This window comes from Gopherus evgoodei, chromosome 5, assembly GCF_007399415.2.
Source record: "Gopherus evgoodei ecotype Sinaloan lineage chromosome 5, rGopEvg1_v1.p, whole genome shotgun sequence".
NCBI lineage: Eukaryota > Metazoa > Chordata > Testudines > Testudinidae > Gopherus > Gopherus evgoodei.
Window position 1 is genome coordinate 8,714,130 of NC_044326.1, and position 24,903 is coordinate 8,739,032.

A 24,903-nucleotide genomic window follows, 5' to 3' on the forward strand; every position below is an offset into this window, starting at 1 on the left:
AGACCGTATCAAAAGCTTTGCTAAAGTCAAGGAATAACACATCCACTGCTTTCCCCTCATCCACAGAGCCAGTTATGTCATCATAGAAGGCAATTCGGTTAGTCAGGCATGACTTGCCCTTGATGAATCCATGCTAACTGTTCCTGATCACTTTCCTCTCCTCTAAGTGCTTCAGAATTGATTCCTTGAGGACCTGCTCCGTGATTTTTCTAGGTACTGAGGTGAGGCTGACTGGCCTGTAGTTCCCCGGATCCTCCTTCTTCCTTTTTAAAAGATGGGCACTACATTAGCCTTTTTCCAGTCGTCTGGGACCTCCCCGAATCGCCATGAGTTTTCAAAGATAATGGCCAATGGCTCTGCAATCACATCCGCCAACTCCTTTAGCACCCTCAGATGCAGAGCATCCGGCCCCATGGACTTGTGCTCGTCCAGCTTTTCTAAATAGTCCTGAACCACTTCTTTCTCCACAGAGGGCTGGTCACCTCCTCCCCATATTGTGCTGCCCAGTGCAGCAGTCTGGGAGCTGACCTCATTTGTGAAGACAGAGGCAAAAAAATCATTGAGTACATTAGCTTTTTCCACATCCTCTGTCACTCGGTTGCCTCCCTCATTCAGTAAGGGGCCCACACTTTCCTTAACTTTCTTCTTGTTGCTAACATACCTGAAGAAATCCTTCTTGTTACACTTAACATCTCTTGCTAGCTGCAACTCCAAGTGTGATTTGGCCTTCCTGATTTCATGGTATGCCTGAGCAATATTTTTATACTCCTCCCTGGTCACCTTGTAAGTTTCCTTTTTGTGTTTAAGATCCACAAGGATTTCACTGTTAAGACAAGCTGGTCACCTGTCATATTTACTATTCTTTCTACACATCAGGATGGTTTGTTCCTGCACCTCAATATTCTTTAAAATACAGCCAGCTCTCCTGGACTCCTTTCCCCCTTTGTTATTCTCCCGGGGGATCCTGCCCATCAGTTCCTTGAGAGAGTCAAAGTCTGCTTTTCTGAAATCCAGAGTCCGTATTCTGCTGCTCTCCTTTCTTCCTTGTGTCAGGATCCAAACTTGACCATCTCATGGTCACTGTCTCCCAGGTTCCCATCCACTTTTGCTTCCCCTACTAATTCTTCCCAGTTTGTAAGCAACAGGTCTGCCCTTCTGTTTCTAGTCTGAAATAACCCAGATTTGCTGATTTGGGGCACGCAACAAGACTCACTTGTTCTTCCCGTCCTCAGAGAAGAGTTTGGCCAGTTCTTCACTCTGCCTTGTTTGCTGGTGTGTTACCGTTTGTATTTAGAGCCGCCCCTTGGTGGAAGGAGTAAGATGACATTAATATTTGACTTTGGAGTTTTTGCTAATTGGCCTGGTGCTGTCAGATCCTGCATACGTGTGCTTTCTAAATGGAAAGAAAATCAGTAGAATCTTGTACACGGTGCCCTACATCTTGCCAAGCTCTTTGAAATAAACCTTGTTTGGAGTCTCTTGAGTATGTTTTGATAGCTATGTTGTAGGAAAAAAATAAAGGCAGGTGTTTTTCTATGTCCCGTATTTCAAAAGTGCCATTTCCCAGTAACTTTAAATGGAGTCTTGTACACTCATTGATGTTATACTTTTTTTTCAAGATTTTGTCTCAAGAGACAGACTCAAAGTATCTCCAAATGGATGAATACAGTTCTGTCTCCCCTTTATTAGACATTCTCATTAAGTGCACAGTCTTGGTTTGACCTTTGTATGGTCACTTACAACAGATTTTGCTGTGTGTGTGTGTGTGTGTGTGTGTGTGTGTGTGTGTGTGTGTGTATATATATATATATATATATATATATATATATATATATATATATATATATATAAAGGGTACACTTTCGTTTTTTTGTTTGTGTGTATATATATGCATACACATTCTTTCCATCGTTAGAAGCATAAATATCCCTTTCCACAAGTAGATTTAGGAAGTGTGTTCAATCCTAAACTCAGTCAATAGTTGATACATTATTAAGAGATACTTCATTGTAAGATTCTCTTGGCATTTCCAATCTCACTTCTTTGCATGTTGCTGCTGAATGAGCTGCCATTCACAAAATCTTTTAGCAGTGCAGGCCCGTGACTGGGGCTCCTTGGTGCTACCATAATAAATACAGATGATGATATTTTCCTGTTGTCTGACCAGTTGGATCACATACTTAGGGGGAAAAAAACTCATTTGGTGTTTTCCCCACTGAGGGAGAAATCTGTGTTGTCTCTTCTTTCTTCTGGTGCCCAGTGAATACTACAATGGACAATAAAAACATGCCTATGGCTAATTTAGCCTCTGGGCCAAGTGGTAACTGGATTTTAATACAGCTTTGCTTGTCTTGTGAATGTGTTATCTGCTTATAGTCTGCAATCAGCTTATGAAAGCTGAGCTGCATTATGCTGAGGCAAGGTCTGCAGCAGCTTTTAGCAGTACTTATTGGAAGTGATTAGACCTCAGAAATCTGTGCCATAGTGTAGGCCCATGAACTGCCGAGTGTTGAAATTCCACAATACTTCTGATGTGGGAGTGGGGGAGAGAGACCATTCCCGCCCTTCCACTGAGAAGGACTCCCAATCTCTCTTGTTTTGAAATCCTTGTGCTTTGGGACAGCTCTGTGCCTCAGTCAGTACCCCAGGGCCTTTCTCTTTTCCTGTTTTCTCCCAGTTTCCTTATTCTCTTCTGTGTGTCTTCCCTTGTCGTCATTACTTTTTCTATGTTTTGGTTTTTTCTGGTACTGCTCCTTAATTTTTTTTCCTCTCACCCTAGTTCACTTCCTGTCTCTTTTCTCTGTTCATGTTTATTAAATAAAACTTCAAAGCAACCCCTGCAAATTACAGTCACAACAGGGGGGCAGTACACAGAAGTAAAAAGGAAGCATCAACTCCCTCCCCCTAACTTTTTGTCCTGAGAACTAAAAGGTCAATTTGATACCATAGTCCCCAATACCGATTGCCATTTTGCCAAACTCATCTGTTTTTTCTCAGACGTTTTTAGCAGCTGAATGACTGCACCAATAACTCGAAGTACAGTTTCAGGTGAGTCATCCTGTGCCTGGAAACAGCCAAACAGCAACCACTGCATTAACAACCACGAGGGTCTCATGGAAAATACATGGCAAATGTCTGTCCTTCCTTATCCAGGTAGATGCTGAATCCCCTGGCGCCTGAAATAGACAACTGGCTTTTGGAGTTATGTCTGGCCACGTGACAGCAGACATCTGAGTTTTGAGGCCAACAGATCCTTTCTCTCCCTCTGCAACCACTGTCTTGTGTTTTGTCTCTCACACTGCCCACTGACAGTCAGGTCTTTGTAGTGCACCGAGGGACTGAGATAGAACACGGGGACCAGCTGTGGTGTGTGGGAGAAAGCATGTGGCATCTTAGTGGCCCCTGCAGCTTCTTATTACAAGTCACAGGGATGGACGTGCCAGGATCCTCCTACCTCTCTTTTGGCTGGGAATTGTAGCTATATGGAAGGTGCAGGGGGCAATCAGTTTAAACCATTTTCCATAATTACTCCTCAACACTAGTATGTTGAAATCATGAATATCTAGTTCTGTCAGAGAGATCAGTAGTTTTAATCCAAATACCTTCGATGGGAAAAACTCTCCAACCAGAGATCTTGTCTCTCTGCTTATAAAGCACTATGCTTTCCTGTGGTGCTAAATAAATGAGAAGGTGGCACAGATTCTAGACAAACAAGTTTTTCCTGGGATTGGTTGTACTTCTGTGATTTATCTTTAAGGGCTTTCCTGCCTGTCTTTGTTCTGGTACGTTTTTCATTTGATATGAAGTACCATGAATCACAATTGAGCGGTTCTTGCAATCCTGCAAACAAAAGGCTTGATTATTCCAGATGGGCACAAGCGGTTGGTGGTGATGGTTGTGTTTTGATAACCGCTTCCTCCCCAGCAACAGTAACAATGACACAATTTGTTGGGTCATCTTGTTATATGAAACACCTTCTCCAAAAAAAAGAATTCTAACTGGATATCTTTGGATGAGATTACAAGGTTGGTCGATAAAGGTGATAGTGCTGAAGTAATGTACTTAGATTCCTGTAATGCATTTGTCTTGGTACTGCATGACATTTTGATTAAATAATTAGAAAGTTATAAAATTGACATGGAACACATTAAAAGGATTAAAAGCTGGCTAATTGATAGGTCTCAAAATGTAACCATAAATGGGGAATCATCGTCAAACGGATGTATTTCTAGGTGGGTCCTGCATAGATCAGTTCTTGGCCCTACGCTATTTAACATTTTTATCAGTGACTTGGAAGAAAACAAAGTCATTACTGAGAGAGGTAAATTTTGGGATTGGTAAATAATGAAGAGCACGGTCATTACTGTAGAGCGATCTTGATTGCTTGGTAAGCTGGGCTCAAGCATCTAGGAACAAAGAGTGTAGGCCATATTTACAGGATGGAGGATTTTATCTGGGGAAACTGTGACTCTGACAGAGATTTGGGGGTTGTGCTGGATAATCATCTGAACATGGGACATGCTGAACAGTGAAATATAGTGACCAAAAGGGCTGATGCAGCCCTTGGATGCATAAATGGGAATTTGGAGTAGGAGTAGAGAAGTTATTTTACCTCTGTATTTGGCACTGGTGTGACCAGTCCTGGAATCCTGTGTCCAGTTCTGGTGCCCACAATTCAAGAAGGATGTTGATACATTGGAGAGGGTTCAGAGAAGAGCCATGAGAATGATTAGAGGATTAGAAAACATGCCTTATAGTGGGAGGCACAAGGAGCTCAATCTATTTAGATTAACAGCAACAAAAAAAAGGTTAAGGGGTGACTTGATTACAGACATGGGGAAGAAATATTTAATAAAGGGCTTTTCAGTCTAGCAGAGAAAAGTGTAACACAATCCAGTGGCTAGAAGTTGAAGCTAGAGAAATTCAGATTGTAAATAAATTGTAAATTTTTAACAGTGAGGGCAATTAACCACTGGAACAATTTACCAAGGGTTGTGGAGGATTCCCCATCACTGGCAATTTTAAAATCAAGATTGGATGTGTTTCTAAAAGCTATGTGTTAGGAATTATTTTGCGGGGAGTTCTGTGTTATACAGAAAGCTAGAGTGGATGATCACAATGGTCCCTTCTGTTCTTGCAGTCTCTGAATGTATGAAATGGTGGAAGATTCAGCCAGTTGAGCAATATCAACTGGGAACTTTTGGGTGCTTCTTGACCGTATATTAGTGGTCATTAGTGTACAGGATGGCCACCCACACATTCCCAGAATACCAGACATTCCAGTACTGCTGGGAATGGGAAAGGGGCCACCCTTGATGGCATGCGCATGCAAGGTCATGCTGCTGGGGGACCTCATTTTGAGGAGCGTGCTGCCCCAGTCATGCAGGGGCAGCGTGCTCTTTAGAATGGTGTCCTCTATTTGATACCAGACAAAACCATGTGCAGTTTTGTCTCAGTACTGGATGGGGGACAAACCACCCAAAAAGGGGGACTGTGGTTTAAAATCAGACGAGTGGCCTCCTTACTTGTGAATCATTCATATTTGTATATATTGATTTCAACATAGGAACCCCGTTCCAGAATATTGGACTCCTGGATAAATAATTTAAGAATACAGTCTGTTAGAATTTGGGGGATATGTATTGGTCAACCTATCTATTCCATTTTTGTTTTGTGAATGTCATGTTGTATTTCAACCACCGTTTTTAATGTAACCTATAGCGTGGCTTTGAATGTTCATTTGTAGCAGGGACTTGACACCATAGAGGACAGGGTGCATCTAGGAAGCTGGGACAGTGTAATTAAAGGCCATCAGCACTGAATGGCTTATGCCCCGGTGGAACAGTTGGTTTGCTATGGGCAGTGCCATTGATTCTGGACAACTCTCTGCCTAGAAACTTGGCAAAGAGTGGGTGTTGGAACCTGGAATTCCCTAGCAGGGGCAAGAAAGGTGTCAGGGGCTGTCTTTAAACCTGGAATGCTCTGTATGCAAAGGAAGCCATTCTCCTGCCAGAGGCAAGGATAGTCAGGCCAAGGAAGGTCAGGCTGCCTGGCCTAAAGAACTGAGCCCAAGGCCAGGACTCTCAAGGGTCGTGAGGACATTGAGGGGAATTGTATTTATGGAGTTTATGGAAAACGATAGATTTGTAATTCTTTGTGTTTTTTAAGAGTAAATTATGCATGTGTGCATCAGATCTTCCTTTACCAGGCGGACTCTGCAGAGAACGTGGGGGCTCCGGAGGACCGTGGCGCTGGTTCCAGTGTCTAGGCTGTTGAACTGTGGGATCCCAGTGCCTAAGGAGGGTGTCACACATGGGGTCTACACCTGAGAGCATGCCTGAGAGACTCATAGCTAGGTACAGTGGCCAGTCACTGTCCAGACCCAGGGGGCTTAGAAGTGTGTGGGACTGAGTTGATGGATCCACTCACAGCAGACTGGTATCTGTCCAAAGCATGTGACAGGGCCAGGCTGTGACAGTCTGAGAAACACAAAATCAGAAATAGCAAACCCAGTCACTCGTCCTACAAAAGAAGCCAGTCCCCCAAACCAAACATTCTCCAACTCTATTCTCACCCTAACAAAAATCCAAACTTCAGCCATGCCTGTGCAGAAGTAGTGTTCTGGTATAGGTGTTCTCTGGTCTGCCACCGTTAGAGGGCAACTGGGCCACAGATGGTAGCAATATTAGTATTGTAGCTTGAATAGCAAGATTTAGCCACTTGAGGGTGCCATGATTGCACAAGAAGCTCTGTCCCTTCCTCCAGTGGAAGGTAATGGTGAAATGCCCATATTTTGGGAAGACCGACAGACATAGTGTGTTCCTAAATAGCTACCAGAGAACATTTGATGCAGGTCAGAGCTCTTCCAATTTGTCTTTGACCCTCTGATTTTCTATCCTCTGCTGACTGGCAGAGCTGTAGATAGAATCATAGACTATCAGGGTTGGAAGGGACCTCAGCAGGTCATCTAGTCCAACCCCTGCTCAAAGCAGGACCAATTCCCAACTAAATCATCCCAGACAGGGCTTTGTCAAGCCAGGCCTTAGAAGCCTCTAAGGAAGGAGATTCCACCACCTCCCTAGGTAACCCATTCCAGTGCTTCACCACCCTCCTAGTGAAAAAGTTTTTCCTAATATCCAACCTAAACCTCCCCCACTGCAACTTGAAACCATTACTCCTTGTACTCTTGGTACGTCTTGTGAAGGGCAACATGTGATCAAATAAATTCCTAACGCCCTCTAACAACTTTTAGTCTTGTGCCTCCAGCTTTGGAATTTGTTCCCCCACACAATGGGGTGGCTTGAGTTTACCGATCCTGCATGAAGAGGAGTGTGCACACTGCCCAGGGCTTGGATTCTGCACACTCGAGTACTTGCTGCAAGTGACTCTCTCCCTCTTTCCGTTCTGTCTCTGGCAGGTCTATAACCTGACTCAGGAGTTCTTTCAACGTGGTAAACCAGTCAATGCTGAGAGCCAGAATAGTGTGGGCGTCTTCACACGGGATGTGGTGCGCAAACGCATCAAAGCCGATCTAGATGACTCGGAGACCACCAGGAGGCTAAAACTAGCCATGATCCAGCAATATCTTAAGGTATGTTTAAAAAGGCAGTTCAATCATGGGACATTAGAAACCTGGCTAAGAGTTATGTCCTATCACTAGGGAATTACTTAGATTGGTCATCTTTGCAGCTGGGATATTTCTGGTTCATATATTAAATTTTCCTCATGAGCTGGACATCTCCACAATGGGCTGACAAGTTAGGAGATGTCTCATCAGTTCAGTTAAATTCTTCTGTGTGGTGTTATAACATTCAATCCTCTATCCTGCCACTTAGCAGCCAAAGACAGCATACTGCCAGCTCCATTTAGGAATGGTACCTTTTTGCCCCATACCGTGGACCATGTGCTGCAGACACAGGGTCATTTATCCCCTTTTGCCTTTCTCCAGAGCTTGGAAACCAGGAAAATTAACTCTGATAATACAAAGCTGTTGGGGCAATCCCTGCAAAGTAAATCATAGAATCATAGACTATCAGGGTTGGAAGGGACCTCAGGAGATCATCTAGTCCAACCCCCTGCTCAAAGCAGGACCAATCCCCAACTAAATCATCCCAACCAGCATCCTCCCCCCCAAAAAATCCCAAAGCATCTTAGCATTCATTTGAAAGGGGAGAGAGAATCAAATCAAAGGTAAACTCTGTTCATTAAAAGCAGCAAAGAGTCCTGTGGCACCTTATAGACTAACAGAAGTTTTGGAGCATGAGCTTTCGTGGGTGAATGCATTCGATAAAGTGGGTATTCACTCACGAAAGCTCATCTTCCAATATGTCTGTTAGTCTATAAGGTGCCACAGGACTCTTTGCTGCTTTTACAGATCCAGACTAACACGACTGCCCCTCTGATACTTGTGTTCATTAGTACCTCCATGCTACTTGCCAAGTAGATCCTGCCTTCTCTGTATCTTATCTTGAGGATGGGACTTGTGCAGCACCCAGCAGTCATCACAGAATAAATGTTAATCATAATTGGGCAGTTTGTGCTTTGAAATGGTCATGTGAATGAAAGGCTTATGAAGGAAGGCAGGGGAGCCGTACGCACAACACTCTGGCGCAGTAGGTAAGTATATGTATCCACTATGGAAAACTGAGGCAAAGAGAGACCTGAGGTCACACAGGGAGTCTGACAGCTGCTGTGACACTCTTCCCTCTGAGTCATTATTGAATCAGAAATAACCACTCGTGGTCATTAAAGAACCGAGGGGCCTTTCTGGCAAGAAAATGGGCTTTAACTCTGATGTCCTGGCCAAATTCTAATCTGGATAGTTGCATTTTGCCTCCTCAAGATTCCTTCTGTAATTTTGGTGCTGAATCATTGTAATAACTTGCTTTTATTTATTTAGAGTTGATAAAGCTTTTCCACCATAGCCAGAACAACTTGTACAAATACCACCGATGCTCTAGCCTCAGACCGTAGATTGTCCTATAACCAGGGAAAAGAGAAGAGCAGGGACTTTAAAGTCCACCAGGGACCTCTCAGCTGCAGATCATTAGCTAGTTGAATGTTAATGTTCATGGTGTGCTGAGATCTGCCTCTGAAGGGGTGGCCTTGAAACTCTTTTGTTCTTCTAATGTCTCTGTATAGAATGTGAATGTCTGTCAATGTTGGCTAGTGAAAAAGGGGTTTAAATAAGCATGGCATCAGCTTCAGTTTGAGCAGCACCTCAGCTGATCCGTGTTCAGCACTCCACCCCTTCTCTAGCAGAAAAGTTCAGTGGGATTTGTACGTGATCAAAAGTGGCCAGGGCCTTGGTCCAACATCATACGGAAGGGGCATCAGAGTACTATAGCAGAACACACTCAATTGGTCCTTAGAGAGAGTGAGTTGGTGAACAGTATAACAAGTGATCTGTTTTGTCTAGCTCTTTGGCTCTCATGTGCTCTATCGGTAAATGTCAGTGTGGCCTAGTGCAAGGGACTGGGACTCCTGGGTTCTATTCCTGTCTCTGCTGTTAACTTGCACTATTCTGTCTGTACCAGGGTGAGGTGGGTAGCTCTTTGGAAACTTGGTTTTGTGTTGCTTTCGCTAGGTCGAGAGCTGTGAGAGCAGCTCTCATAGCATGGACGAGGTCTCGCTCAGTGAATTCGGGGAATGGACTGAAATACCTGGGGCCCATCATGTCATTCCTTGTGGCTTTATCAAGATTGTGGAGATCCTGGCCCATTCCATTCCAGAGTCGGTCATCCAACTCTGCAAGCCAGTCAAGTGTATCCACTGGAACCAATCGGTCAGCAAGGAGATTGAGCGTGTGGCGGACCACAACAGCGACAGCCCTGAGGAGGACCAGGGCTACCATGTCTTAGTGGAGTGTGAGGACTGCGAGTTCATCCTTGCCGACCACGTCATCGTGACTGTATCACTGGGGGTCCTGAAGAAGTACCATGAGAGCCTGTTCCACCCTGGCCTGCCTGAGGAGAAGGTGATGGCCATTCAGAAACTGGGCATTAGCACCACCGACAAAATCTTCCTGGAGTTTGAAGAGCCCTTCTGGAGTCCTGAATGCAACAGCATCCAGTTCGTCTGGGAGGATGAGGCGGAGAGTGAGAGTTTGACTTACCCTGAGGAGTTGTGGTACAAGAAGATCTGCAGCTTTGATGTCCTCTACCCACCGGAGCGGTATGGCTATGTGCTGAGTGGCTGGATCTGCGGGGAGGAGGCTTTGATCATGGAGAAGTATGACGATGAAACTGTGGCAGAAACGTGCACTGAGATGCTGCGTAAATTTACAGGTCAGCAATGCTCTCATTCCTTTTGTTGGTGGAGAAGAAAGGGGGGACCGAGAGGAAGGAAATGCAATGAAGTAGTCAATAGCTCCTTGGCCTCTTGTTCCTTTTGAAAGGATGTGCAAATGCTTTAGAAGCACCTGCTGCAGAGATGCATTCTATGTATTTATCTAAGTGCCACTGCTCTAAAGGCTTGAGTGTGTTTTGAGACTCATTTATATAGAGATGATGATGAAGAACTGGAGCACACTACATCAAATGGTGGGTTGAGTGCAGTCAGACTCCAAATGCTTTTTAAAAAAAATCTCCAATATCATTTTATCACCTTTAACAGTTACAGAAACGCATTGACAGTCAGGATTCCCAGGGCCAGATCCTCAGCTGGTGTAAATCAGCATAGCTCCATTAAAGACAATGAAGTTACACCATTTGAGACCAGCTGAGAGTCTGACATTTGGATTCTGTCTCTGACTCCCACTCACTGCACGTGTAAGTCACATAGGACTAAATTTTAAAAAATGAGCCACTCCGGGCTTCACTTTTTCAGAGGCTCTGCCACACTTCTGTTCAATGTTAGCTGCCAGTAGCTTACAGCAGTGAAAATTAGGGAGCACCCAAAAATGAAGGCACCCCAAATTAGTGACCTTTTAAAAGTTCAGGCTGTAACAAGTCTATTTGTCAGTTCTGCATTACCTGTCTAGCTTAGCTGAGGGAAGGGATATATTTGTGAGGTGTAGCTCATTCATGCTGAAAAGCTCGGTGAGATCCTCAGAGGAAAGGTGCTGTATAAACATGCAAATCATCCCTGAGTCAATGTGTTTCTAGTGGGGATGCCCAGGGATTAGTTCTTGGCCTGACGCTATTTAACATTTTTATTAGTGACCTGGAAGAAAACCTAAAATCAACACTGATAAAGTTTGCAGACAGCACAAAAATTCGGGGACTGGTAAATAATGAAGAGCTCAGCTAATTGTTATATATAGTGATGTGGATTGCTTGGTAAACTGGGCACAGCCAAACAATATGTATTTTAATACAGTTACATGTAAACATATGCATCTAGGAATAAAAATGCAGGCCATACTTTCCCATACAATCCCCCATGGGGGATTCTATTCCAGGAAGCAGTGACTCTGAAAAAGATTCGGGGGCCGTGGTGGATAATCAGCTGAACTTGGACTCCCTGAGTGCTGCTGTGGTCTAAAGGGCTAATGTGATCCTGGGATGTATAAAAAGGGGACTCTCGAGGAGAGAGGTTATTTTACCTCTGTATTTGGCACTAATGCGACCACTGCTGGAATACTGTGTCCAGTTCTCATGTCCACAATTCAGCAATAATGTTGATAAATTGGAGAGGTTTCAGAGAAGAGCCATGCAAAAGATTAAAGGAATAGAAAAGCTGCCTTACAGTGATAGACTCGGAGCTCAACCTGTTTAGGTTAACAAAGAGAAGGTTAAGGGATGTCTTGATTACAGTCTATGAGTACCTACATGGGGGAAAATATTTGATAATAGGCTCTTCAGTCTAGCAAACAAAGGTATAACATGATCCAGTGACTAGAAGATGAAGATGGGCAACTTCAGAGGGGAAATGAGGCGTCAGATTTTAACAGTGAGGGTAATTAATCACTGGAACAATTTAACAAGGGTTGTGGTGGATTCTCCATCACTGGCAATTTTTAAATCAAGATTGGATGTGTTTCTAAAAGCTCTGCTCTAGAAATTATCTATGGCATTTTTGTAGAAGAGGTCAGACTAGATTATCACAGTGGTCCCTTCTAGTCTTGGAATCTATGAAAAATACTTTGCAGAAATGCAGAACAGAGCATTGTACAGTCTTGGTCCAAGGATTTTTGGGTTTAGGGACTACTCCATACTGAATTATAATTTTGTTTAAAAAGAGGTGCTATCAAAGATGAGAAATCCTTCTATGCTTCCAGAAGCTTCTCTCTTATTATTAACATATTTGTATCCACACATCTATCCCATGCTATCCAAACCTTAGTTTTTGATTAACTTCCATCATGTCTCCCTGTTCTATTGACCCCTAGACATTCAAACATATTTTCTGTTTTCACATGGTATGAATGGTCAGGTTTCTGCTGTGCATACCAGCCAATCGGGGTTTACAGCTTAGCTGAAGGAAGATGACAAGTTAGCAAAGTTCTCATACCTGTCTGTTGGCTATGAACCATATTCAGATCTTCAGCAATGTTAGTTGGATCAACTATGCTGATGAGTACTTTCTAATTAGTTGCTTGCATTCAAGAGGCAAATAACTTCTTGTGTATGTAGCCTCACTTGCACATGTAGACGCAGAGTCTAAACTCCTGGGGTAGAGACCAGGGGTGAAATCCTGGCCTTATGGAAGTCCATGGCACAACTCCTCTTGACTTCATTCAGACTAGGATTTCACTGCACGTCTCCTCTTTAGTTTTGTATATCATGGAGTCCCTTCTCACCATTCACATAATAGACTTTTTTGCAGAAAAGGACAGCTGTTACTCTTTTTTCTTCTTAAATCACTGGCTACAGACCTTCTCCAACACTTCAGGTGAAGACATTCAGAATGTATTTAACAATACAGATTTTGGCTTGCAATTTGACTGGTCAGGATTTATTATTCCTCAAAATAAATATTGTCCTAGACTTCCTCTGTCAATACTTATCCCTCCAATCATCAAGCTTCAGCTCCAGTGCCCGCTGAAGTCAATAGGAATTGAATTGGGACCTAAATCTTGATACCCACTCCAATGTAAATCAATAACTGTTAACCCTAATAATAAGTGGGACTTGTTAGTGACCATAACAGGACAGAAGTTAACTGATGACTTAGTTGCTTTATTTTGCAAGTACTGTAGCACGTTCTCTTGGCCAGTGGTTTGTTGCTGGTTGAGCCACCAGGATACATCAGAGCCATTTCTGGCAGTAGATTAAATTCCTGTGGCAACTTTAACTTTAAGAGAAATCTATGACCTTCTGCTCAGCAGTCTGAAAGTTCACATAGCAAGAAACATTTCTCATCATGTAAAAGCAGCAAAGAATCCTGTGGCACCTTATAGACTAACAGACGTTTTGGAGCATGAGCTTTCGTGGGTGAATACCCACTTCCTCAGATGCATGCATCTGAGGAAGTGGGTATTCACCCACGAAAGCTCATGCTCCAAAACGTCTGTTAGTCTGGATCTGTAAAAGCAGCAAAGAATCCTGTGGCACCTTATAGACTAACACGGCTACCCTCTGATATTTCTCATCATGCACAGCATTAAAAACAGTTGTGTGGTAGTGGAAAATACTATGCCATTAAATAGGAATTTAAAGCTACATTGCCTTTCTGAATCGGGGTGTTATAGAATCATAGAATATTAGGGTTGGAAGAGACTCAGGAGGTCATCTAGTCCAATCCCCTGCTCAAAGTAGGACCAACACCAACTATCATCACCACTTCCTCCTTCTCCTCTTTGACTCCATCTGCAGCTAGAACTGCCTTAAGCACAAACAAGACAAAGGTCCTGCTTGGGGCCCAGTGAAGTCTGGGCAACTCATTATTTATTTCCCACCTCCATCTGTTTAGGGGGAAAATACTTACAAGGCTCAATTTTCCATCCTCGGGACCTTCAAATTGCAAGGTTAATCCAGCCTGAATTCCACTCCACTGCACTCCACTCTTCTCCTCTTGTTCCCATCCCAGCCTCCACTGAGATTATAAACAAGAGTGCAGTGGTACCTTCAAAACATCCATATAAATTGAATCGAAATCACTGTTCTTACTAATTACAGCAGGTCAGCTCCAACCTTCCATAAAGACAAGAGAAGGCTCTTTTCTTAACATCAAGTTGTCTTAGTGCTCCATGATGATGCTTTCCAAATCTTATAAATAATCTTGATTGCCATTGTTCCTCCTATTTAAAACTGTTGGGCTTCTTTTTCTATATTATTTTATTGAGTGGGAACTAAATTCTTTAGCCTTCCTCCTCTCCTACTTTGAACCTACCCTCTTACAAGTAAAGTTAGTTACCGAACTCTCTCTCTCTCCTCCCCCTCACTTGTCTTTTCAGGGGGAAATAGTTTGAAATTGGATCTTCTGTATCCACTTTGGTTGTTGTTCCGCATGATCCAACACCTGCGCAGTGTCTATCAGGTTCTCATCCATCTCAGCTGTAACCCATCTTCGTGTTGTGTAGTGACCTAATCCTGAGTCAGAATCTCTGGTTACATTTCCTAGGTATCTAACTCAAATCTCCATAGCCAAACTGATCTGATCTCTCTCTCAGGCACTCATCATTGCAGGGAAAAGAGGGTTCTTGGAGCATTTCCATTATGCCTTGTGTCCAGTTCCACCGGTGAAATGTTCATGGTTTGATTCATTCCTCCCAAGCAAATCTTTTTATCTGCGGGAAAGTTTTTTCACAGTGCCCATAGCTATTCCTCCAAACCCCCTGGGATAACGAGGCATTTTTTTCATTTGTGTTTGCTGGGTGAATTTTGGTGCCCCAAACCCATATTTGGATAGCTAACTAAGAAGCCTGGGCTCCTTCAGCCACTGTTAAAGCTCACCCTTTTCACGGTCAAACCACTTATTCAGGTGCTTCAGACACCCAAGTCTGGAGATTTGGGTCTTAACTGCTCTGTGTCTGTTTAAAATGACTGCACCCCTCTGCACTACTTCCCTGCCTCACAAGAGAGTTGAGACACAATCAGTGTTTTGAGATGTTCAGAAGAAAATGCTCTATAAGTCCAAATAATTATTACTATTGCAGGGAATAGCACTACTTGTGACCTAACTCAGAACTTGCCACCAGCAATCTAGAAATAACCATAACCCCTCTGCTCCATCAGGCCCCACCAGTAATGCTGTTGATTTTTATACCTCTAGGTAGCTTTCACACGGGGGTGGGCATTGAGGGACAGGACAGTGCTATCTCATGCTTCTTTATAAACAGAATGCAGGAGTCCCTAGGACTCCCCTCTTCAGCTGTACATTTAAGTTACAGGGTCTGGTCCAGTGGCCATTGAAGTCAGTAGGACTCTTCCTATTGACTTCAGCGGGTGTTGGGTCAGGGGCATGTTCTATTATTTTAGGCTCGGCATAATTTTACTCTCAGTATGTTTCTTGGAGGAGAAGGAGAGGAGACTATCTGCCTCTGGAACCTTAAATTTTACATGTAAATTAGAGTAGTGGATTATCTGTATTTGCTGTGAAAGCCCTCTAGCTTTTTGCTGGTCTGACAACCATTGACAATTCCAGTAATTCACAACTGGGTAACTGAAAAATGTAGCATCCTCTAAATCTGATTAAAACAGAGTGTCTCTAGCCCATAGGCCTAGTTTGACTGCTGTCTTTGGGGTGGGAGGCAGCTCAAGCCAAGCTAATAGGGCTGCGTGTGTGTGTGTTGGGGGGGTGGGGAGAGACGTGTTCTCTCTCTCCCTCTCGCCCCACTTTCGCTGCCTCTCTTCCCCCTTCTGGAGTGGTGGGCACTGCGACGGGCTGCGCGCTACCTGGGCTGGCTTAGCAGGGGAGATCTGGATGGTGATGCTGTCTGCTGTGCTGACCTGAGCAGGGGAGCCGCGACCACTCTGGCACCAGCTGCCAACGCTGGACTTGGTGCTGCCGTTTTCTGGTGACTCCCGGTGCTGCTGCTGCTGCTGCTGAGGGGACATGGCATGCCGGGCTCCTGTTTCCCGTTGCACTGCACAGAGGCACGCGGCAGCATGGGCCCCCCCCAGGACTACCAAACAGTCAGTACCCTGGGCTGCTGGAGGACGAGCAGGAGAAAGTTGGGAGTCAGGGAGAGGCCCAGCTAGGTGCTGGCAGGGGCCCAGCTAGGTGCATTAAGTTAAATGCACCAAGCCTTTCCCCCTACTGCAGTGCCTCCCTATAAGTCTGGTCTTGTTTTTTGGGGGGGGGGCAACGTCCCCTCCCACCCCCCCAACTATGCCCATGCTCTAGACAGTCTGAGGCCTTCTACCCATTACTGTGTTGAGAATTTGGATTTCTGAGAGCCTGTGGCCAAGGCACTCACTCAGCCATGCAGCGTTTTCCTAATGCTGACACATGCTGTATTAAATGTGCAACCTCCCTGTGAAATGTGCTTTGTTCTTTCTGCATCATACATGCTTCAGCTTTTAGACTTCCACATTTTCACAGTGTTGGCAAGTGCAAAGTCTAAAATAACGTTCAGCTGTGCTCATGCTTTTCCATTTTACTTTTGGTTAAAGGTTTTGAACATTACTGGACTTCCTGCAATAATGTACAACCTGCATGGAATTCCAAAAGATATTCAAAGCTACAGCTGAAAAGCTTGACCCTTCCGTCTTCAGGAACACTTGGATCCTGATCTGTATTTTGTGGGTGGCTCCTCACTCTACAATGGACCAATCAAAGGGTTTGATATAAAGCCCACTGATATGAATGAGGCTTTCCGTAGACTAAAGTGATCCCTAAATCCCCAGATCAGAACACCACCCAGCTTTCTGAGGAAGGTAGCTTTCTAGGAGGAACTGATCCAAAGGAAGTAAATCAGCTCTGTCTACTCACTCTTAAGCAAGCTACAAGGCTGATTGACTGCAAAACACACAGGCAAAACTCTGCTTGATTTCAGTGGGAGTTACTTACGTGCATGCACACACATTCATCCCGCACTAGGCCCTAAAACTATGATACCCTGGTTTGTGTATTGTAAATCCACATACCCTTACCTCAGAACTAGTAGTTGAAAACAGAATAAAGAGAGGCTGGTTTGGGTTCCAGGGATTCCCCCTCCGTAGATTCAGAAATATGAACCCTGGTGATGTAATAATGGGTACACTCTGTGACGCTTCCCAGGAGTACTCGGGGTTGGGATTCACCTCGCTACCACCTGCCCTAAGCATGAGGGAGCCTTGTATGTACCTGCCCGGGGTCAGCGCCTGGACACTGCAGACACAGGCAGCATGAGCACTCTCAGCCTACCCAGGCTGTGTCATCCTTTTGCAGGTTAGTGATACATACACGCCAGTCCCTGAGTCCTCTGAGCATCCGCTGGAGTATCCAGCCCCTGATCCACTGGGCGCTCCCAGAATTCACAGATCCACTACTCCCAAGGGAACAATATGTACTGGCCTATCAGTGTTTCCTCAGGATCACTGCTTTGCTTAACACACAGCACTTAGATATGTTTATAGTGCAAACAGCAATATGTTCATTTGACAAGGAACAGTGATTGGAGAAGCAAGTAGGATTAATGGAAATAAATGATTAGAAATAAAATAAAATCATAACACACATTCTAGAGCTTAATCTCATAACTAGCAAGTTGTCCTCCTCACCCAAAGTCCTTCTCACAGTGGTTTTCAGCTAGATAGCTAAGCACCTGCCTTTTGTAAGCCCAAGCCCACTGGCAGCTTGTCTCCCCAGATGGAGGATGCCAGGGTATCTCTCTGTGCACACCTCCATGTAACAGACAAGTCCTTTGCTTTTCACCTGTAAATGGATTTCTCTCCCTGATGTTTACTTCTTCCAATTAATTTCATCTGAAGTTCCGCAATCTCCTCGTTAGCATATGACTCAGTATGCAAACAGACTCCTGTTGTAAAACACGCAATGCACAATGGTCAGCCAAGCATTTAAGAACATAATTTGCAGTATATATACACGGCTCCTTACATAGTATCGACTCATACATTTTGCAAAGATTAGGATGACCAGTGTGACACAGTCTTTCAGTAGAGACCTGAAGTGGTACTCTTCAGTGGAGTGGTATGTAAATACCACACCCAGGATATACTCTAACCCTTCTGCATCCCTCTCCCAGAAGTCCTAGGGTCATACGCTCCTGCGGTAATGATAGCCAAAGTATTTGCACAACCATCATCTCTCTATTTGAATAGCGCATCTGTGATCCTTTCTTAGCCGTTTCCACATCAATGCATTTATTTGATCTGTGGACAAACGGAAGCAGCCCGACTATTCAGCTATCTGTAAAAAAAAGTTATAAGAGTATCCTGTTAGATGTCAAGTATCAGAGAGTTTCTTGACAGATTTTCAGCCGAGTTTTGCTTCCCTACCAAGCTGAGGTAGCATTTCTAATTGGCTTTCTTCCCCTACAAGGAAGCACTGCAACATTGTGGCTTGTAGAGTTTGTCTTGCGTATTCCTATTTCCCCTCAAATGGAGCCTCCCTCTATCAGTCTGCCGTGACTGGCCAGGTGGAAGTTAAAGAAACCATAGGATTTCTGTTGCAAAGTTGAGGGATAGTCTGCTTCTTGGCCAGCATTCTCCATCCCCCACAATTTCTCACCCCAAATGTAACAGGTTTCTAATACTTAAGGTGGTGTGAATGCTACAATCAAGTGCATAATAGATACTGCTGTTTACCTACACCTCCACTGTACTGCAAAGAGGAGGATGGTCTGGGCACAAGCCCAGGGCTGAGAGTAAGGAGGTCTCAGATCTGCATCTTACTGTGCCACAGATACTTTGGGTTGACCACGGAAAGTCAGTTTATCTCTCTGTGTTTCAGTTTCCAGTTAGTGATATGGGAATGATGCTGCTTCAGTCGCAGAAGGACTGAAGCTTTACTCATGAGGGTGGACTTTTGGAGATCTTCAAAAAGGAAACACAAAGTTGTTTTTTACACAAGTATCCGAGTCATTGCTTTGCTAAGCCCACTGATTTTATACAACTGCCGTTCAGGCTAGAGATACCCCAAACTCTCTTCCTTTCACAAATTCAGTAGCTCTCTGGCTTCTGTAATATGTTTGCATGCTCCTTAACAGCCTCTGAATTATCTCTTTTTAATCTCTGTCCCTGCTTTTGTGTGATTCTCAATTTAAAATTCAGTACTCGTAAGGGCAACGTCATGTTCCCAGCGTTATCAACTTTTTATTATTGTTCTGTTATGTATTGACGCCTGCACCTAAAGACCTCTGGGCACCTTGACAATATAAAATGAGAACATGCACCCTTTACAATGTGAAGGCAACAAAGGCTCATTTCTAACCACCTCCTCTTATTTGGATTGGCACTGTACAATACATTGTGTGGCTTTTGTGTAAGTGCTTTGGAATGTGCTCTGTAAGAAGACTTTAGAGTACAACAGTATTTGCATTGTGTTATGGCGCTTGCCATATGTTCTCTTGGGCTTATGCTCAACCTTTTCAAAATAAAATGTGACAGCAATTTCCTTGACAAATCTGATATCTTAAAATGTGGCTTCCTATTTCTGCACGGCTCAGACATTTATCAGACTGTTCATTTCAAACCCAAGTCGTTGCCTGGAACCATTGCTGGTCCTGCTCCTGATTTTCCTGGAAGAGCATATTATTAATTCCTTTGTTTTATCCTTGAAATTTTACTAAAATCTACAAATGGCTGCGTACATGTTCCTTGACTGTGCGGGTTCAAGCATAAAGGTCTTGCTTATTTGTCCGTATTTATACTTTAGTCCAAGTGGTCATCAGTTCAACAGTATTACTATGCCACAATGTATGCTTCTGTGGAGGAACTTTCTGTTGTACGTCCACCTAATATTCTTACAGCATTGTAAGCATACAAGGGGTGAGCTGTAACCAGAGGACTAACCAGCCCCTGTCCTCAAGAGAACTATTTTAGGCTTGTTACGTATGGTTGTCACGCTGACTATGGTTAGGCACTTAGAGTTGTATTTTAAAAATGTGAAGAAATAACTAGCTGCATGGGCAGGTTGCAGAGCTCCCCGGTGGTCGCCTTCCATGCCTTTGGCACATCAATGTTGCAGCCGCGTTTCTCTGGACTGTGTTTTCTCCTTTGGTTTTGACCCAGGGAATCCAAACATTCCGAAACCTCGCCGCATCCTGCGGTCCTCATGGGGCAGCAATCCCAACTTCCGAGGATCCTATTCTTACACCCAGGTTGGGTCTAGCGGGGCTGACGTGGAGAAACTTGCTAAGCCACTGCCTTATACGGAAAGCTCCAAGACAGTTGTAAGTATTGAACACTAGGATGGAGAGAGAGATGGTTTGGCTATGGCTTTATTAAGGGCACTTGCTATTTTCCAGCTCGCTGGGTTCCATGGTTTGTAGCCTACTTTCGATACAATATTTATACCGATCTGTGCGGGCATCTATTCTCCTCTCCTTGCAGTTCTTTGTTTCTTATACCTACTGGAAATCTGCCCTCAAATATTTTAAACCTGTTCTTGGGATGATTTTATGCAGAGAGGTTTTGCCTCCCTGCTTCACCTGCCTGTTCTTTTTACTACTGCTTTTGGGGGTGGTATTGGGGCATTGAACACAGAGAGGCACCTTCGGACGTTTGCTCCTCATCAGCCGGGGCAGGCACCTGTAAAAGAGAATCTCAGGTTGGTCATGATTGGCTGGTGCGTTTTTAAACACTACTTTCTCTGTCTATGCTAGGTGCAAAGTCCTGTTAGAAATGATGGGGGTTAAATAGCTATCGTTTACTCATTTTAAACACAACCCTTTTTTTATAGTGTTCCTGGGAAGCAGTGACTCTGGAAAAAGGGGTCATTTGGGGGTCATGATCGATGTGCTCCCCAGTGTGATGCTGTGGCCAAAACAGCTAATGTGATCCTGGGATGCATAAACAGGGGAATCCTGGGGAGGAGCAGAGGGGTTATTTGACCTCTGTACTTGGTTCAGGGCGAACGGTGCTGGAATCCTGTGTCCAGTTCTGGTGCCCACAATTCAGGAAGGATGTTGATAAATTGGAGAGGGTTCAGAAAAAAAGCCACGAGAATGATTAAAGGATTAGAACAAAATCATGCCTTATAGTGAGAGGCTCAAAGAACTCAATCTGTTTAGCTTAACAAAGAGAAGGTTAAGGGGTGACTTCATTACAGTCTGCAAGTATCTACATGGAGAGCAAATATTGATAATAATAAAGGGCACTTCCGTCTAATAGAGAAAAATGTGACATGATCCTAAGGCTGGAAATCGAAGCTAGACAAAGTCAGACTGGAAGTAAGGGGTACATTTCTAACAGTGAGGGTAGTTAACCTTTGGAGACCGGTAATTTTTAAATGAGGAGAGGATGTTTGTCTGAAAGCTCTGCTCTAGGGATTATTCTGGGGAAGTTCCATGGCCTGTGTATACAGGAGGTCAGACTAGATGATCACAGTGGTCCCATCCGGCCTTAGAATCTGTGCATCTCTGAGTGAGTGTTAAACATGGCCTCAGTAGCGACTTATCCTGAGGGCTAATTCAGAATATGCCAGAGCAGTGTATTGAGAACCCCTTCTGTGGCTGTGCTAGTACATTAGAGATCCTGCCCCTTGTCGTGAAGCTCATGCGTTGGGAGTTCAAGTCTGTGTGATAAAATGTTCTTCTTAGGCAGTCCCAGTTCTTTGAATGTGGTGCTAAGAAGACATGTGAGGTGTCCGCGATGTCCGTGCAATTTCCCAGGCTACTTGTTTTGTCTCAGGGTCTAGACCCCTTTCCTAGAGAGATGATGACTTGTCAACCTGCCTTCTGTGATCCTGTCTTTTCTTTTGGCTATACACTTTTTGTATAATTATGAGGGTCAGAGGGGCCTATTAAAAGGGGAAGATGAGATTTTGAATAATTTAAATTCTGTGAACATCTCTACTTCCTGTGGAATTCATCACTTCAAAGCCCGTGTAGCCTTTTCCCCTTTCATACCTCTCACGTGTGGGGGAATTTAATTAATAAAATCTCTGGATGAACCAGAGCTTTTTCATATGCGATCCCCTTAACAGGCACATAGATACTGTGGTGAGAGACGCTATAAAATCAAGAGAGATGCCACTGTTCTCTAAGTCCAGGAATCTGGTGGCTTTGTGATGTATCTTGTCATACTGGGAAAAATTAAACTTAACCCTCAAAAAGAATACAGTGAACATGGCATCGTGTGGGATGAAAGAAGCAGAAATTGAATCCGCAGAGAAGGTAAAACTTTCAAACCTCTTCTAGGGTAGATGTGCTGCGGTCGGGTAAAAAATGATTTGCACCAGTACAGCTGCAATGGTGTATCCATGCCCTCAGAGGATGATACTACGCAGTCACGCTAGCCAGTATATATTTGGTACTCACAACTGCATGTTTTGCATGTAGCTGTGGCACATCCCTTTGGAAATTCTGCCTGATGCCCACAAGAATTTGGGTGTTAATTTTGAGAGTGTAGGAAGGGCAATAGAATGTTTGACTCTTTCCTGGAGCTATAAAGGATGGAAGCCTGTAACTTCCACTGACTTTTTTTCTTATCTCCAGCCTATGCAGGTGATGTTTTCGGGAGAGGCCACTCATAGGAAGTATTATTCCACTACCCATGGTGCTTTGCTTTCTGGCCAGAGAGAGGCTGCTCACCTCATTGAAATGTACCAAGACCTCTTACAATGCAGGAACTGAAAGGCTTAATGTTTGAGAAGAACCACTAACTCGTGATACCTTTTACAGTTGTGTGTAGGTTTTTTTAAATTAATAGTAGAACAATTTCTATCTTTTTATAAAAAAAAGCCCTAACTGTTTAAAAACATAGTCCCCTGTAGCTTATTTCCTTTACTGTATTGTTAACAGAGGAGGGTGCTCTTTCTGTATGGTAAACTTTGTGTGTGTGTCATTTTAATTGCACTTTCAGTGCCTCTTCATTTTTTTTTTCTGTATTGTAAGTGCCTTCTCTTCTAAAATAAATGTTGTAATAAAATATCTGAGTGGTGTGGTACATCCTGTACACTTGTTTGGGAGCTTCTGCTCAATACTTTTTTTTTCTCTTTCCAAAAAGTTTATGGATTTCTGTTCCCTGCCATGGGATTTTGAATAGGAGGGGTCTTTTCTCTTAAGGTGTGTCTTCACTGCAGAGTTCACTTGGGTGATTAGCACGGCTTAGCCTAGTCCAGTTGTGAGCAGTCACACTGCAAAGCCCTGCCCAAGTTATTGTGTTTTCACTGGTGTTGCATTCCCATTGGACTTCTAGGGGCATATCCCATGGGGTTGTGTGCTGCTCTATGATTTTTCCCAGTGAATTGTGGGAGAACTTGTCTGTCCTTCTGGGCACATGGGGGGAATTGTGGGAAGGCGCTTGAGTGATTTAGCCTGTATCAGTGTTTCTCAAACTGGGGCTGCCGCTTGTGTAGGGAAAGCCCCTGGCGGGCCGGGCCGGTTTGTTTACCTGTCCCGTCTGCAGGTCCAGCCAATCGTGGCTCCCACTGGCCGCGGTTCGCTGCTCCAGGCCAATGAGAGCTGCTGGAAGCGGCGCAGGCCGAGAAACTTACTGGCTGCTGCTTCCAGCATCTCCCATTGGCCTGCAGCGGCGAACCACGGCCAGTGGGAGCCACGATTGGCTGGACCTGCAGACGGGGCAGGTAAACAAACCGGCCCGGTCCACCAGGGGCTTTCCCTACACAAGCGGCGACCCCAGTTTGAGAACCACTGGCCCGTATCCACAGGGCAAAGTGGTCAGGTTATCAGCCTGAGTGAAAGCAGCATTAGCCTATATCCCTAGCTAGCTTGGGTTTAAAGCACCACCAAACTCAGATGAGAGCGTTTTGCAGGTGGATAGGAGCAGGGTCAGGGGAACACCCGTGTAAGAGCCCAAGCTAACTCTGCAGTGAAGACAGATACTTAATTCTGTTTGTTTGGTGGCAGTGCCCCAGATGCGCTTTCCAAACAGAAGAAGACAAGGGACCAAAGTCATTTGAAGTCTGATACTACCACTCACAATAGTAAAGGCCATGCCTGGCAGCAGTTTGCAGGATTGTGGATAGCAGGTGTTTTAAAAAATATTCTGAATGCTCCAAATACACTGGTAGACATGGACCTGAGCTAGATCCCCAGCATCTAACCATCAGGAGGCCCGATCCAAGCTTTGCAGCCCAGGCCTACCTGTGCACATTTGAGACAGCATATCCTCAGAGGGGTGGGGACCAGCTTCCTTCCTCGGCCTGTTCCATCTCTAATTCCCTTGGCTCTGTGAGAAGGAATATTCTGCTCGTACGCTGTAGGTGGTACCCATATGAGAATACAGAGCATGGGCGCTGTTTGAGGCGGATGCTTACTGCACACTCAAATTGGGGCTAACTGTATTTTAAACACCGTTAGGTTGCCACCTAGCTTAATCTTGTAATATATGTGGGAGTAGGAGGATTTTGTTTTTTGCATGTCTCGGTGATCCCTTTGTGAGGCCAGCTATCTGTAACAGGCCTAGGTTCTGGGGCAATTGGATAAAACAATGGCCTGGCACCTTCCCCCACCTTTGTTTTATTGAAAGCTCAAATTCCCTTATGCCTTGGATTTGAGAGCCTGGCATTGATGTAACAATCCAACTCCATGTTCTGTGAGGAGCCTAAACATCACGCAAAAGATTAGGGAATCTCTCTGTCAAGGTTTGTTTATGGTGTACTCTGTCTCCTTCCTTTTGCATGTCTGACCCTGGTGTCCGGCACTGACTAGGGTAATACACTTTTATCAGGGGAGCATCCCAAGGCAATGATACCAGCAGTAGTAATCCAGCACAGCTCAGCCCTAGCCAGTTGGCTTATTTGAAAAATGGTTAAAACTGAAGTTAGATTAAATTTCTAGCCCACAGTACAAAGCCTTGAAAATGTAATTAAAAAGGGAGAGAGCTTGAAAACTGATACAAGCATCTATTGCACCATGGGCCTCTCAAAATGTCAAGGACAGCTGAGCTA

General features: G+C 44.3%; 1 protein-coding gene across 1 annotated transcript in view; it reads left to right on the forward strand.

Annotated features, from left to right (window-relative positions):
• SMOX (spermine oxidase) overlaps positions 1 to 22,882 on the forward strand; it is an 85,944-nt gene extending 63,062 nt beyond the window's left edge. Inside the window, exons 4-7 of the mRNA XM_030563978.1 lie at positions 7,418 to 7,591; positions 9,587 to 10,286; positions 20,061 to 20,221; positions 22,487 to 22,882. Coding sequence (XP_030419838.1) covers positions 7,418 to 7,591; positions 9,587 to 10,286; positions 20,061 to 20,221; positions 22,487 to 22,624 — 1,173 coding nt within the window. The 3' untranslated portion in view covers positions 22,625 to 22,882. The remainder of the gene's footprint in view (positions 1 to 7,417; positions 7,592 to 9,586; positions 10,287 to 20,060; positions 20,222 to 22,486) is intronic.
• The last annotated feature ends 2,021 nt before the right edge of the window (positions 22,883 to 24,903 follow it).